The sequence below is a fragment of the Coloeus monedula genome (genome assembly GCF_965178545.1).
Source record: "Coloeus monedula genome assembly, chromosome: 20".
Classification (NCBI taxonomy): Eukaryota; Metazoa; Chordata; class Aves; order Passeriformes; family Corvidae; genus Coloeus; species Coloeus monedula.
In genome coordinates, this window is record NC_138800.1 from 3,732,144 (window position 1) to 3,746,466 (window position 14,323).

The 14,323-nt window shown below is 44.6% G+C and overlaps 1 protein-coding gene across 1 annotated transcript in view; it reads right to left on the reverse strand.

Moving 5' to 3' along the window:
- The window catches only part of LOC309580564 (sphingosine-1-phosphate transporter SPNS2-like), a 134,741-nt gene extending 130,823 nt beyond the window's left edge, over positions 1-3,918 (reverse strand). The window contains exon 1 of the mRNA XM_082294628.1: positions 3,521-3,918. Within this exon, the coding sequence (XP_082150754.1) occupies positions 3,521-3,815 (295 nt within the window). The 5' untranslated portion in view covers positions 3,816-3,918. The remainder of the gene's footprint in view (positions 1-3,520) is intronic.
- Positions 3,919-14,323: the final 10,405 nt, after the last annotated feature.

Consider the following 14,323-nt stretch of genomic DNA (forward strand, 5'->3'; position numbering starts at 1 on the left):
TTTCTTTACAAGAGCCACAATAGAAGCACTCACACTTTTTGTCTGGGACAGCTTCTCCCAAATATCAGTATATTCCAACATACTCCACATGCACTGGAAATTTCCAAGTCTTTGTAACGTAAGGACCTTATTGAAATATCCACTACTGCTGTGCAGACACTTTATTTTTAAGTACTGGAAGAAACTTATTCTTAAACCATAAGAAACAGGCCAGTCCTCTGCGGTCAGGCCCATTTTCATCATGTACTCCCAAAAAAGCTGCAAATTTAGTGTTAGGTGTGAAGCTGTGTATGCCCTGTATCTTGGAAACTGCACTCAAGCTCTGTCCCAGATACCAAAAACACACATCCCATCATAAAATCATTTAGTCCATGCTGGGAAGCCATTAAACCAAAACCAGGAAAACAGACAGCTACTTCCTTGTGTGTTGGACTTGAAAAAAACGATCACCCAAGAATAACTCATTATATACAATGTTTATGTGTCCAGAGTGTAAACACCAAGAAATACCATATTTGCTGTTTGCTTTGTAGCAATGCAAAAACTTTTAAGGGCAAGATATGCTATAGGAGAGGTCAGCCTAGTTCTTTCTATTATATAAGATGCTCTTGCATCTTATGTATGACTGGATACATACTATCCAGCTTCTGTGAGGATATGTTAGAAAATAGTGGAAGATACTCGGGAAATTACATCTGGAAATAATTCTGTATATGATCTTTTTTTCCCCAGTAAGTAAATACATACTTGCATACACTTGTTATATATATATATATATATATATATATACAGGAAATATATACTTGCTTTTTCTTATACTTTTTGGAAAACCAGAATGATTGCAACCAAGTTCTCAAGTAAGACAGAAGACGTACTTGGAGTATCGTGCCCATACAGCTGGATACTCTGTTTGCTTATGTCTGTCTGTCAGCTGCCTGCTAATTGCTTTGGAGGCCACTGACATGCTTTTGACTAAATTTGACAGCAGGAAGAAGTCCCAAAGCTTCCAACACTTTCATTTAAAAAAAATGGTTGGGTAGATGCAAGACTCTTATAAGACAAGAAGAGAAAGGTTAAGACAAAGGTCAACTATTATTTGACGTCAGAGAATCCACAGCAGGGATCACCCTAGAGACAAATCCTCAGGAACCAGTTTCCATTGGTACTGCCACTCTTCTAACACTTGTTTCAAATAGAGCTGGAACCAGAAATTAGTTCCAGTTCTCACAACAGTCCACTGGCCTTAGGTAAATCGTAACTTCTGATGCTACTTCCCCTGCCATAATGTGGCTGGTGTTAAAATCTCTTATTACGTTGCTGCAACAATTCATATTTGAAATGTACTTTGAAGGTCTGGAGAGTTGTATTTACTAATTATTACCTGTCTTGAGACATGAGCTGAATATTCAAAGTGCTAGCTTGATTCATCTGCAAGTGCACATCACATAAGCATGTGGTATACACTAAGACTCAAAACACAAAAGTAAAGATTACTTTTAGAGAAGACTTTATAATCAAGTCAGTTTTGAGCTCAAAACATATAATTTTTATTACCACAACTCTTCTATTACACTGGATTTAAATTATTCCATGTTTTAGATTAGCACTTTATAGAACACCGGTTTGAAAAGTAAATACCAATTGACAGAAGACAAAAAGCCCATGCAAAGTTTGATTCTGTCCCCAAAGGCAAGTCTGATGTCTGAGATCTTAAACCTTTGATATCAAACTGAGTGTTAACAGATAAATTGCACAGGGCAGTTATTGAGCACAGTAAAATCAGAGCTTGTCCTTGAAATATCAGCAATTATAGCACTGAGACGGGCAATGCCACATTACAGTAGGCAGGCATTTTTATCTTCTGCTTGGTCAGGCACCTTCCAGCCTTTCCAGAAAAGAAGATGCTTTCACTTCTTGCAGGCAGAAAAATCAGATGACAAAGGTCTTGGTGGAAGTGCTGGAGCAAATAGCTGAACTAGATGTGATTTTTTTTTTTTTTTTTTTTAAAGAATGCACGAGGCGGGGAATAGCTTCCTAAAAAGGAAACTTTCCATGTATTAAAGGTGCTTTGTAGTAAAACTGTCTACTAGAGAGGTATTTGAGGGCAAGGGAACACACTACAATTTCCTTCAATAATAACAGGTTAACCTTGTATCTTCAAGCTTCCTTCTGTAACAGACTGATTACCAGCCAAGTACTCAGTATCTCCCAATACTGGCCTTTTACATTTCCTGAAGGAACAAGCCACATCTAAAAAGAAAAACAAAAAAGCTACAACAGTGACAGCTAAATATTCCATCTAATCCTCCCCATCTCCTTACTCCAGACAAAATAAATACAACCTGGCCAACTTATTCTGACAAAAGTGACTTAGATTTATGTCCCTTGCTCTCTATTACTGCCCTACAAACATACATTATTTTAATGCAGTATAAACAAATAATCAGATTTGCTTAACACCACATTGAGTCCTAGTGATTAAAACATATATATGCATAGAGAAAAATTTATACATGCACAAACCCCTTTGTAAGCTCTGAAGATAAAATTATCAGTATTGCCAAACAGAGAATATGTATTATATTCTAATGACATGAGACAGTTGATTACCAACAAGCCTACTTCGTTTCTAATTAGAAAAAGTTCAGTGATGATCTTCTTCCCTGCTGTTATTGCCTGACAAGAATAAACAAGGAGTCTGCTCTAGGGCTGGCACAGTAAACATGCAAACAGACATTTGTTTTGGAGCTTCGCTTCACAGTAGTAGTAAGTACTGAGGAACATAGTGGTTCACGGAGTACAGCTGGTCATGCATCCATCAGCGCATGATTTTAAGTGTTTACCTCAAGAAAACCGAGCTTTGCAAAGTGCACTGCGGCTGCCTAGCTGCTCCTCCTGCGCCCGCTCCTGCCGGCTCTGCTGTCACCTGCTCGGGAGTTCTGCAGGGAAGGGACCCTCCTTGGCACAGGGCTGAAGGGCAGCCGGGTGTTCCAGGCTGGACGCACTCCGCAGAAACAAAGCAAAGGGGATTTGCTTCGCTGCGATTTTCACCCAAGGACACACCGCGCTCACATGCCCGTCTCCCCCCCTTTGGCATCAGACTGTCTCTCCGGCCGCAGCTGCACCTGTCGCCCGCAGCGTTCACCCTGTGCCGGGATCGATAACGCGTCTGCCATCACCCCCGAACCTCGCCGAGCGCCCCCCGCCCTGCCCGCGATGCAGTCGCCGGTCCCTCCCGAATCCCATCGAGCACCGATTCCTCCATCGAGCCCAGACAAAGGGCGCTTCTCTTATCTTCGACAAAATTCAGACAAACTAGAGAACAATACCGGAAGGGCCGCACAATGGGCACCGGCCGCGCCGCATCCCTCACGCCATCCCTCCTCCAGCCCCGGCACGGCGGGCGAGCCCCGTTGACCCCAGCCCGGGACAACCCTGGGGACGGCGGCGGCTGTACCGTGCCCGGGCAGGGCTGTCGCCGGGCGGCGGGGGATGCCCTCACAGCCGCGGGTGCGCTCACCTGCCACCGTATACCGGTCCAGGTAGTTGAGCACGTTGCCCACACTGAGGATGCCGGCGGCCGCTACCCGGGCCCGGCCGACGCTCGGCGCCTTGCGGAGGGCGGCGGGGCGGTCGGGGTGCTTGCCGGCCGCCGGTGGGTTCATCCTGCCCGACAGGGTCTGCACCTCTCCCTCGGCGCCCCGGCCACAGCAGCCCCGCTCGCCGTCCTCCTCCTCCTCTTCGTCGCCGGCTCGGAGCCGCCCGCCGCAGCCCGGGCTGCTGCCGGAGGAGCCGTCGCTTTCCAGGCACATCATGGGCTGCGGGAGGGAATCTCGGCGTGCGGGAGCCCGGGCGGGGTGGCTGACTGACTGACTGACTGACTGACGGACGGACGGACGAACGGACGGACGGAGAGAGCGAGCGGAGAGCGCTCAGCGCCGCATCCCGCGGTCGCCCCGAGCCTGCCCGGGACAGGCCGGCTCTGACAGCCCGGGCGGGGCCGGGGCCCGCGGGGCGGGGCCCGGGGCAGGCTCCGCCCCTGCCCCCGCCCCGCCCCGCCTCGGCGGCCGTGCGCGCCCCGCCCCCGCGGCCCCGAGGGGTCCGTGAGCCCGGCCCGGGGCGGTCCAGGGGGGCGGGCCCTAAGCCGCCCTTGAAGCGCCCCTTGCGGGTGTCCCCTCAGCCGTGCTCCACAGCGGCCCCTCAGCCGTCGGCGGACCAGCCCGTAGGGGTGTCCCCTCAGCCCGCCTCAGGGCGGCTCCTCATCCCTCCTCAGACCGGCCCCGAGAGGTCCGTCTGCCGCCTCAGGTCCGCACCTCAGCTGTTTTCAGTGTCGCCCAGAGGGTGACCCTTCAGCCCCCTCCATGTGCCCTAAGGGGATCCCTCAGCCCAGCCAGGAGCGGGTTCTCCCTCAGCCCCCCTCAGACCGGCCATGATAGGCGGTTCCTCAGAAACTTCAGCTCGGCCCTGAGGGGATCCCCCCCTCAGCCCAGCCCGGCCCGGGCATGAGGAGGTTTTCCCTCTGCCCGCCTCAGCTTGGCCCTCAGGTGGTCCCCTCAGCCCGGCTATGAGGGGGTTCCTCCTCAGCTCACCTCAGCCCCTCAGCCCGGGAGAGTCCAGGTCTTACCTACTCGGAGTCACCAGCGCAGTGGGACCGAGTAATGAAATCCCTTTATCTACCTTTATTATTCTTCAGCACTGCACAACGGGCTTCAAACACACGGGTGGAACTGTAGAGGTAGCTGGAAAAAAACCAAACCCACCAAACAAAACCAATGGCTCCAGCACTACCGGCTTGTACCCAACAATCAACTCCATGTGGGCTGTGCAGGCCCACCCTCAGATGTGAGTTTAAGAATAAATCTGTACAAAAGTTCTCCTTGCCTATCCTGGGTGCCCAGAGCTGTCTCCAGTCACACAGGCTGGCAGGGAAGGGGCAGTGTGATGGAGGGCAAGGGCACACTGGGATGTGCCACCAACCTCGCAACTTCCTGCTTGGCCCCAGATGATTTTCCTACTGCACAGAAGTAGTTTCACAAACAACACACATCTTCAAAGGAAGTAAAATTGCTCTGGAGTTCCCCCCACTGCAAACAGTTCCATCCCACTCCCTATAAAGTTTCACCTTTGAGCTAAGAATGGCCAACAAACATTTAATTTCAAAAGGAGAATCTTCAAAGAGATAAAAGTGTTCACAACCAGAGTGGCTCCAGCCTGTCATACCTGTCATAAAACTACAAAAGGTAACTAAAACCAGAGAAATAAAAAGACTGAGAGCCAATGCATGTCCAAAAACAGCATGTTACAATTTCAGATTCCTCTCTGTTTGTTGATCTTACCTAAGAAAATGTGTCGTGATTAAAGCCTTTGTCTCTGGGGTATTTAAACGAATCCCCACTGCCTTTCTCTGAGGAACACAGAGTTGCTCGCAGCACAGCCCGTGTGTGTGTGCTTGGCATACCTGGCTGTGTCACACCCTACCCACCGATGACACCAGGTCCAGACTATGCCAGAAATCTGGTGAGATACCACCAACGTAACCCTCAGGATGCTAGCAGAGAAAAGGGCACTTTTTGGTGAGTCAGCTGCAATTCCGGGCTGCTTGTGCAATACCGCTGAGGAAAGGAGCAAACACCGTTTCCGGGGATACGTGACACTCCCAGATAGTGAGAGGTGACATTTTAACTTTGGGAATGGGTCTGCACAGATGTTCCAGAGTTCATTTCGGTAGCAGAAACAACGTATCTGGTTTAATGATAATGTTCAGGTTGACTTGTTGAAGTCTAGGGAATCATTTTTTGCTCCATAGCAGCATCTGCAGTTCAGATGTGACTATATGGGAACAGTTATATTGACAAAACACATCCCCACAAATTTCAGAATTCTAGTGGTGTACTTAATTTGGTTAAGTGGCAGTGCTCATGCATTATATAGCCCAAAAGGAAAAACAAAAAACCAAACCAACCAAACAAACAAAAAACAAACCAACCAAAACCAACAGAAAATGGTAGAGCTGAAAAGAAGGAAAAGAAACAAAAAAGGGAAGGAAAAAAATAAGGGAAAAAGAAAAGGGAAAAAAGAAGTGAAACATCTTCATAAGGACCCAGCTTGCCTAGCAGTGGAAGCAAAACCCATGGGGTTTTTAACATATCAGACATATCAGGCACTAAAAATATCTGAACTGCAGGTTCAAGGAGTTCCACAGAGAGCAGGCAAAGTGTCCAGGAGCCCTCAGATATGAATGGTCTGCACCACAGTCTATTCTACTCAATTTTTCTCACTGCTTGGTCTACCCCAGGCTCTGCACACAGAAAACAATATTCAGAAGATGTCAATGAGATTAAAAGGTAAGGTAAAATTAAAGACCTTAGTCTTTTGGATCAGATGGTTCTCCTGAAAGCAGCTAAGAAAGCACAGTTTTCTTAGGGAACAGCTGTTTAATTTCTTTTTTTCTTTTCATTTAACCAGTATCAGGCACACAAACACAGCTAAGACTGAAGCCAAGGTGGCTTAATGCACATTAGAATAACTGCCTAAAAAGACTGGGGAGTGACTTCTCCAAATCCACCTCCATGCATCAAATCGCCAAGAAAAGAAAAAACCATCCCAAACACCGACTTACTATTAAAGGTCAACATATATGTTCCAAAGTTCAGGCAGACTTCTGATGGCCATTGAACATGGAGCAATGCAATACCAAGCTGAAGGAGCTTACAAGAGCATCCTTTTATTTCTGATGCAGAGAGAAGTTGCAGCTCAGAGACAACCACAGATACAGCACAAAGTTGTTGGCTGGGCAGTGAGTTACGTGGACACACAGGGTCTTGCAGCCAGCCCTAACACCTTCAGCTGTACATGGAAAACTCACAAACACAGAAGATGCCAGTGCATTCATGTCATGAGATTTATGTAAAGGGAAAGCAGAGGGAACTGGAAAAAGTGTGATAGAATGGTCTTTACTGGCAGGATGAATCATATAACTGAACAGCTTTTAAGAGGAACAGCACAGATTCTAGCTCAGGGACATTGCTGGGCTTGGCTGTTACAGGGTGTTGAGAGGCAGTTTGATTACACAGTGCAAGTTCCTACATGGGGAGAAAAATGCCAGTTTTAAGAGCTCTAATCAAGGGGGAAAAGGCATAGCAAGAACCAGAACAATGCTGAGAGCTGGAGTTAGAAAAATTCTAATGAATCATCTGTTTCGCATTTGTTACAGACTGAATATCCTCTGGAACAAAATGCTAAAGAAGGAGTATATTCTCTATCCCTTTATGTCCTTTGATCCAGGTTTGATTGCCTTTCTAGAAAGTGCATTATTGAATTCAGCATGAGCTATTGCACTCCCTGCAGAGAGAATGGGCTGTAATTTGATGATACAGGAGGTCAGGCTAGGTGGGTTAAAGTCCTAGCCCTGAAGATACAAGTTCTTACTCTGCTTACCAAGCATGCATTTTCTGCAACTACTTCAGCCATTGGACTGAGCTGAGAACAGCCCCTAGGAAAGCACATGACAGCAACCTAGTCTTGAAATGGTGACTGCAAACCAGGAGTGTCCACATAGCCCATGTGATAAAGATGGACAGTATCTTCCTAGGTACTGAATACTATATGTTTTGTCTGAAAGCTAGGAATCTCCTTCATACTGGGATCACTACCAAGAGGTGTGTGGATACATCGAAAAGCAAGTCTAAACTCAGCTAGCTCATCTTTCTGCTTCTTCCACGTTATGCATGTCATCTCTGCTCCAGAATGAGCTCTGGCCAGTTCCTGCAGAATTGAGCTAACAGGCACTAGTAGGACAGAGAGAATCAGCAGCCTTCCTGGTCTCTGAAAGCCCCTCAACCCATACCCCATTGCTGTCTGGTCCCAGTGGCCACAAACACAACGCTGTCTAGGTGAGACCAAAGCAAACCAGGCACTAGTCCTGTGCTGAGGGAACTTGTAGGCATCTGGCTGCGTATTCAGTGTGGAAAGAACAGACTCACTTGTTAGTAGCCCTTCTCTCTCCCAGTGCAGTCAATGGAGCTTATCCCTTCAGGGATTATTTTCTTCCTGAAAAAGTATTTTGTTAGTATCTTAAAAGCTTGAAAATGTTTATTTTAGTTTATCCTAGTCTGCACTTATTGATTTTTCCTCATCTCCAGAGTTCTAGAGAGGGTCAGCATGAGCAGAAGTGCTTCTGTTTGACAACAGCTAAAACTTATCTTTGAGGAAACAAACTCACATTTGCCAGTGCACCAATATTAACTTCAGTGACATAGTCCAGTAGCTGGTCCAGGGGCTGTGCCTGGCCTGCAGGAAGCTTATGACCAAACTCCCACCTTCTCTCTGAAGGGGACATGGCTGTTTGCAGAGAATAATGGGGGGTTGAACCACCTGTGGAAGGCAAAACCCAGATGTGATCTCTGTTGATAACCAAGCTGGACCTTACCTAGTTTAAGCAGTTACTACAGGCTGAGGAACTGGACCATCAAGAGAATATCACATTGCCCTTTTAGAAATAATGGAAATTATCTGTAGCCCAGATTGTTTAAAATCCAGATTTCTTCTTCAGTTAATAAAAATCTTGGAAAAAAACCCCCACTTTTTTGTCTTCAGAAAGTCACAACAATCTCTAAACCAGAGCTGTTAAAGGACTGGAGTCTCCCAGAAGTAATGCTTTACCAAAATGTACACCAGTGTAGCCACTAACATTATCAGGAGCACTAACTGCCTACAACAGTATAACATGTTCAACTGTAAATAATTATGAGTCAATGCTATTATTGTCCTTTTCCTGTGTTTTGTTTTATCTGATTTAAAATCAGAGCTCAAACAAAGACACACAGAGACACACAGCTTCTCACTTAAGAAAAACAGAGCTACACAGAATACTACACTACAGGATCACAAGCCCCAGATTTTGGGTTATCCAGATATAAGCCTTAAACTGACCAAATTCCATGCAGGGTTGTATCATCAGGTGGTCATCAAGGCTGTGAGAGCAAAACACAGGACAAAGACACAAATGTCTCTGGCACTGTGCATTCTTGGGCTTCAAACAGATTGCAGCTCTGTAGAACAAGAATCACAACCCTGCAATTATACACCCACATTCCCATCATGCCCATGGTTATCTCTTGGCTTCGTTTTTCTTCACAAATTTCTCAGCTGAATTAACCTGTGTTACTGACACTTGATATTACACAGTAGCATTTACAAACTCATCCAGCTCAAAGGTTTCTTGTGAGAGATGCCGTACCAGGGAGATGTGACAAGGATAAAGCAGCTCTCCCAAAGCAGTGAAGAGGGATATACATTAGCAGGTATCTCCATGTTTTCCAGCAGTCACTCTCTTAGACAAGCTCTCTACTCTAAACTACCTCTGGAGACCAGCCTCTGGATCTCGCTGTTTAATGCATTCAATACTCATTGATGTGAATAACCTTCTGGTCATCCATTTCCCTCCATGTTCACATATGACCGTCTCACTGAGGAGAGCTCTGGACACTGACCGTGGCACTTCCAGAACAATTTAATTAAGCAAAGAAGATACAAACAGTGCCCCAAGATGCACAGAAATTTTAAAATCTCTCAGAAGCCAAATTAGGCTTAATATTTAAAGTGTAGCAGTGTTTTAATTCCTTGAATTCAACAGAAACATGAGGGAGGGAAAGAGAGTGAATCAAAAGCAAAAATCCATGAACAGAAGCTGGCATCCCCAGGCCCAGTTCTTTTCTGATCCTCATACTGTTGTGCATGAAAAGATAAATTGCATTCAGAAGAAGCTGTATTTCCATTAAAACGTTTAGCTTTTGCAACAGTACAAACAGCTGCTCTCACCCTCCACTACAATCCTACATAAATGCTGGAATATTTGTGAATTTTTCAGTTACAACATTTGTGTAGTGTTCCAGACTGCCTGGCATAGAATAGCTCATGCCAACCAAAACCAAATTAAAGGGAAAAAAACTAAAAAAAACCCACACCAAAAATACTCCGAGCACTCCAAACAACCCTGTTCTCTCCACTCCCAGAGAAAGTTGGTACACGAGGCGAATGCTGCCACTGGCCTTTGTGATTTCTTAGCGAATGGCCTTTGATGTTCAGGTTTGTTGAATGCCATGATCCATCTCTAGAAGTCCTGGCCTTCATTATACTCAGAGGAATCTTAATGCTCCAAATAAATGGATTTCGTGGTCTTACCTCAGGTCCCAGCAGGGATTACAATTACTAGTATGCCACATTTTTGGCAAGTTTTGTCCCGTTTAAATGAAGGATGTAGGCTCTGAACTTCTGCCTCCGCCCACTGGAGGAGTCGGATTCTGCAGATGGTAAGATGCATCTTTGCTTTTAGTCCCACTTCTCAGAACAGCCAAATGCTTGAGGTCTGATTAACTAGCATTTAAGAACCCAGTGTGGAATGGATAGCTACAGAAATAGCATTCTTGCACTACCCCAGCATTTTAGGAAGGGACTGCCAGATCCATGTGGGAGCAGAGGAATCCCAAAACAATAAGAACAGACCCAGAAGTTACCAATTCATAAACAGCTTCCTGGAATCTTACAGATGGGCTCAAGCCATGAGAAGGGGATCCTTGCAAAAACAACATTAATAGAAATGGTTCCACTGCTTTGCTTTGCCCACATGAGGACAGGTAAAAGATGAGGTCACACAAAGTGAACAGGCTGGAACTGTAGAGCTCTAACTGTGTGGTTTACTCAGTTGAATTGACTTAACTCATTTCAAGACCAAATTTCCTCAAGCAACTTTGAAAATTCTGGATTAATACTAGAAGCTGTAATTAGGGCTGAGCATTCATTGTCCCAGATATTGTCCCCGAAATTACAAGCCCAGTCTCATAACATCATGTGCTTTATGTTACTACATCATCAGGGTCACTTGAATTTATAGGGCTCTAAGTGGACTGGAGCATTTTCAGTTAAACAAAATACATCTATAACCTTATTACCCAAAGGGTCGATCTGGGCTTTCCGAAGAGGGGATTATTTTATTTCACACTTAGTAATTTTCATGCCTTTCAGCATTTACAGTGAAGCCATTTGTTTTACAATAGGATACTGGGAATGCAGCCTTCTAGGCTACCAGAAATTACATCCTGGGACTGAATGGCTGCCTACAATTCTGTGGGACAGGATTTGACAACCAGGTAGATAGGATGGAAGGAACCAGCAGTTATTCCTAGTGGTTCAACACTTAGTTCAGCAGTTTCAAGCTCTGAAGTCCACACTGGAGACTGATTCACTTGATCAAACAGAACAGAACATGCAGGGGTTGCTTCACTGGTAGATTGCCCTGCCCGGCTTGTAAAGAGACCAAGAATATCTGTCAAAGAGCTCTTTGTGTATCACAGCAAATTCTATACCATGAGCATTAAAATAAAAAAGAAAGCAAAAGAAAGGCAGTCCTTCTTCAAAGCCAAAATGCTACTCCGAATTTAGAAAGCTGAGCTAGGTTTCTACCCAAGGTAGCAGCAGTTGCAGGTGCTAGTGAGATGCTTTGAAGGGATCACAGTTTGAATGTAGTCAGGATCAGGAAACTTGAGAGCAATCTGAGAAAGAACATCCAAATTATTCTCAGATCATTCATGTCTTAAAAGGAAAGAGAAAGAATGAGGTTCTCAATCTACTGCCTAGGTAAAGTAGCATAGGGTAAGGGGTAGGTAGATTTGAACTTACCTCTTATAGAATGGAGAGATAAGGGAAAGAAAAAAAACCAGATAGATGCTAAATAAAGGGATGTGTACTGCCAGTTAGAAAGTTACCTGCAACTCTGGACATTACTAGCAATTTCTACTTCTTAGTGCAAATAATCCTGTATCCTAATAAGGGAAGCTTTAAATTAGGAATCATTTTTGACACCAAAGGGAGCTGACCCCATAACTAAACGTTGGTTGTGATTCATGTACCTGGGTCATCTTTCTTGTGTGCAAAGAGAATATAGCCATTGAGTGCTTGGTGTTTTAACAGGGATTTTTTCACAAAGCTGAAACAATCATGAGTCCAATTAGTCAAGAGAAGGGTTAGAGAACGGTAACAGTCTAGAAAGCCACTCACTGAGAAAGAGGCTACAAAAAACTTACTATTACCTTAGGACAAATTTTGATAACTTGGAATATAAAAATAAAACAAGTTGATAACAAAGCAAAAGGACACAGAATATTCTGTAAGCAATATTTTCATTTTCCAGTCTGTTTTAACATAAGAGCAGTGCTGACAGCATACTGCCTCCTCATTAGCTAATGGGATAGAGCTGCCAGCAGCAGACCAGGCTGCAGGCTGAAGCTACAGAGGCCTAGACAGAACGTCACAGGTTGTAAAAAAAGCTGAATGAGGGTGCTCTGATCTGGTGACATGAGACTTGCTGATAACTGGTCACAGAGAGAACTGCAGGAGCCTGGAAGGATGCTTGTGTTGTGACAATATTTTAAACAGAAGTACTGGCCTGCCAGCCAGGCATCAGTCCTGACTAAAATATCATAAGGGCTGACTTGATTAATAGAAAAGCAGGGGGATCTAATAAACAAACAAGTGTTTATTAGAAGGTAGAACTTGCCAAATGAATTTGATTTTTATTTTAATGGAATCAAAAGTTTCCTTGCTTGCTGAAAGGTATCAGTGTCACTGGACTGGACTCTTGCACATTTCACTTGGTATTATGTGATGTGCTGATCAGGCAACTATGGAGCTGAGACTTACCATGACTATTAAATGAATTAAACCTGGCTATACAACAAGTCACACAATAGAAGTGGGGATATTTTACTAAGCATAGTTCTGAAGGAGTTCCTCAGGAATTTCAGCTGTTTTCTTTAATACATTGTTAGCAACAAGGGAGGACACAATCAACAACCATGTCCTAATGCTACAGCTCTTAGTAAATGAGGACAGCAGAGCTTACTGCTGGAATGATGTGGGTTGCTTGGCAAGTTGGAATATTTTAATGCCTAAGAACATAGATCTGAGTTTTACAGCCAAAGGATCCTGCTTTGGAAAGCAGTCCCTTTGGAAAGGTGATGAGGCTGACAGCAAGAAGCCCAGACCTCAGGAGTGCCTAGCACAGAGCTGTAGGGAAATGGGCTCTCAGCACTGGAACTGCAACAGGCAGCGAGGGCTGTCGCTGTTCAGTTGTGGTGTCATGTCTACCCCAGACACAGCAAGTGCAGCTGTGTTGACTGCCACTCAGGAAGGCTGTTGATAAACAGAAGAGCACTCAGGAAACAGCTGCAAGAAAGATGAAGGGGCTGGGAATGATGTTTGATAACAACAGATTCAAGAAGCACACATGGGTTTGGATTTTTAGGCCAGCGGCTGATTTGCACAGGGCTCTCTGCTTGTACGTAGGAAGACTAATTCAATTGTTACAGTTGTCTGTGTGACAAAACTGTAAAAAAGCCCTGACCAGCTGGATACAAACAGCAAAAAAGGGACATGTTTATTAGTAATGAGGATAATTAGCTGGAGCAATTCACCAGCAATTGTAGCAATTCTTCTTTACAAAAAATTATTCAGGTCAAAATCAGATATTTTTCTAAAACCTGTGTAGTTCAAACAGGAACAAAATTTACAGAAGTCTACAGCTAAAACATACAGGTTATCAGATTAAATAGGCAGAAATGGTCTCATCTGCTCTAATCATCTGTTTTTAAATAGAGACAAATTCAAATATGCATATATATATATGCAGACACACACACACACATATATGTAAAATAAGAATAAATCTTAGGGCGTTTCTGTTTGTTCAAATGCTTTTTTCTTTCTGAGCAAGTGCAAAGATAAAAAAAAAATGGCTTTAACTGCAGTGGCAAGTGGTACTACTGAGGAGCATAAATGCCAACTGTTCTTATCACTTGTCTATTTCTATGCTCATTGCTGCAAAGCATAACGAACCACAAGTGATATGTGGCAAGAGGGCAAGGTTTGTAAGCTTTGCTAAATAACAGAGAATTACGAAGTCAGAACAAAGCTAGAGGGCATTGCTTAAGTGCTTAATTCTCAAGAATAGAACAAACCTCTCAGGATTGCTGTTTCCAACTAGCTCTTTTTAGCAGCTAATTCTTCTAAGATGTATATCAGTGTAGCTACTGCTCATTTGAGCTGCTGGAGCAGCTCAAAGCTCATCCTGGAATGTAACCTGCAGCAAGACCAGTCACACAACCAGGAAAGCCAGGTAAAAGCAATAAGGTAAACTATATCTGCACGTGTAGCACTGGAAACTGTCACTCTCCTGCTGTTCAGGGACATCTGCCTGAACACCTGCAAAACCCTACTTCCCTTTAAAGCACCAGATGCCAGACACAGTTAAGGTAATGTAGCCTCAATA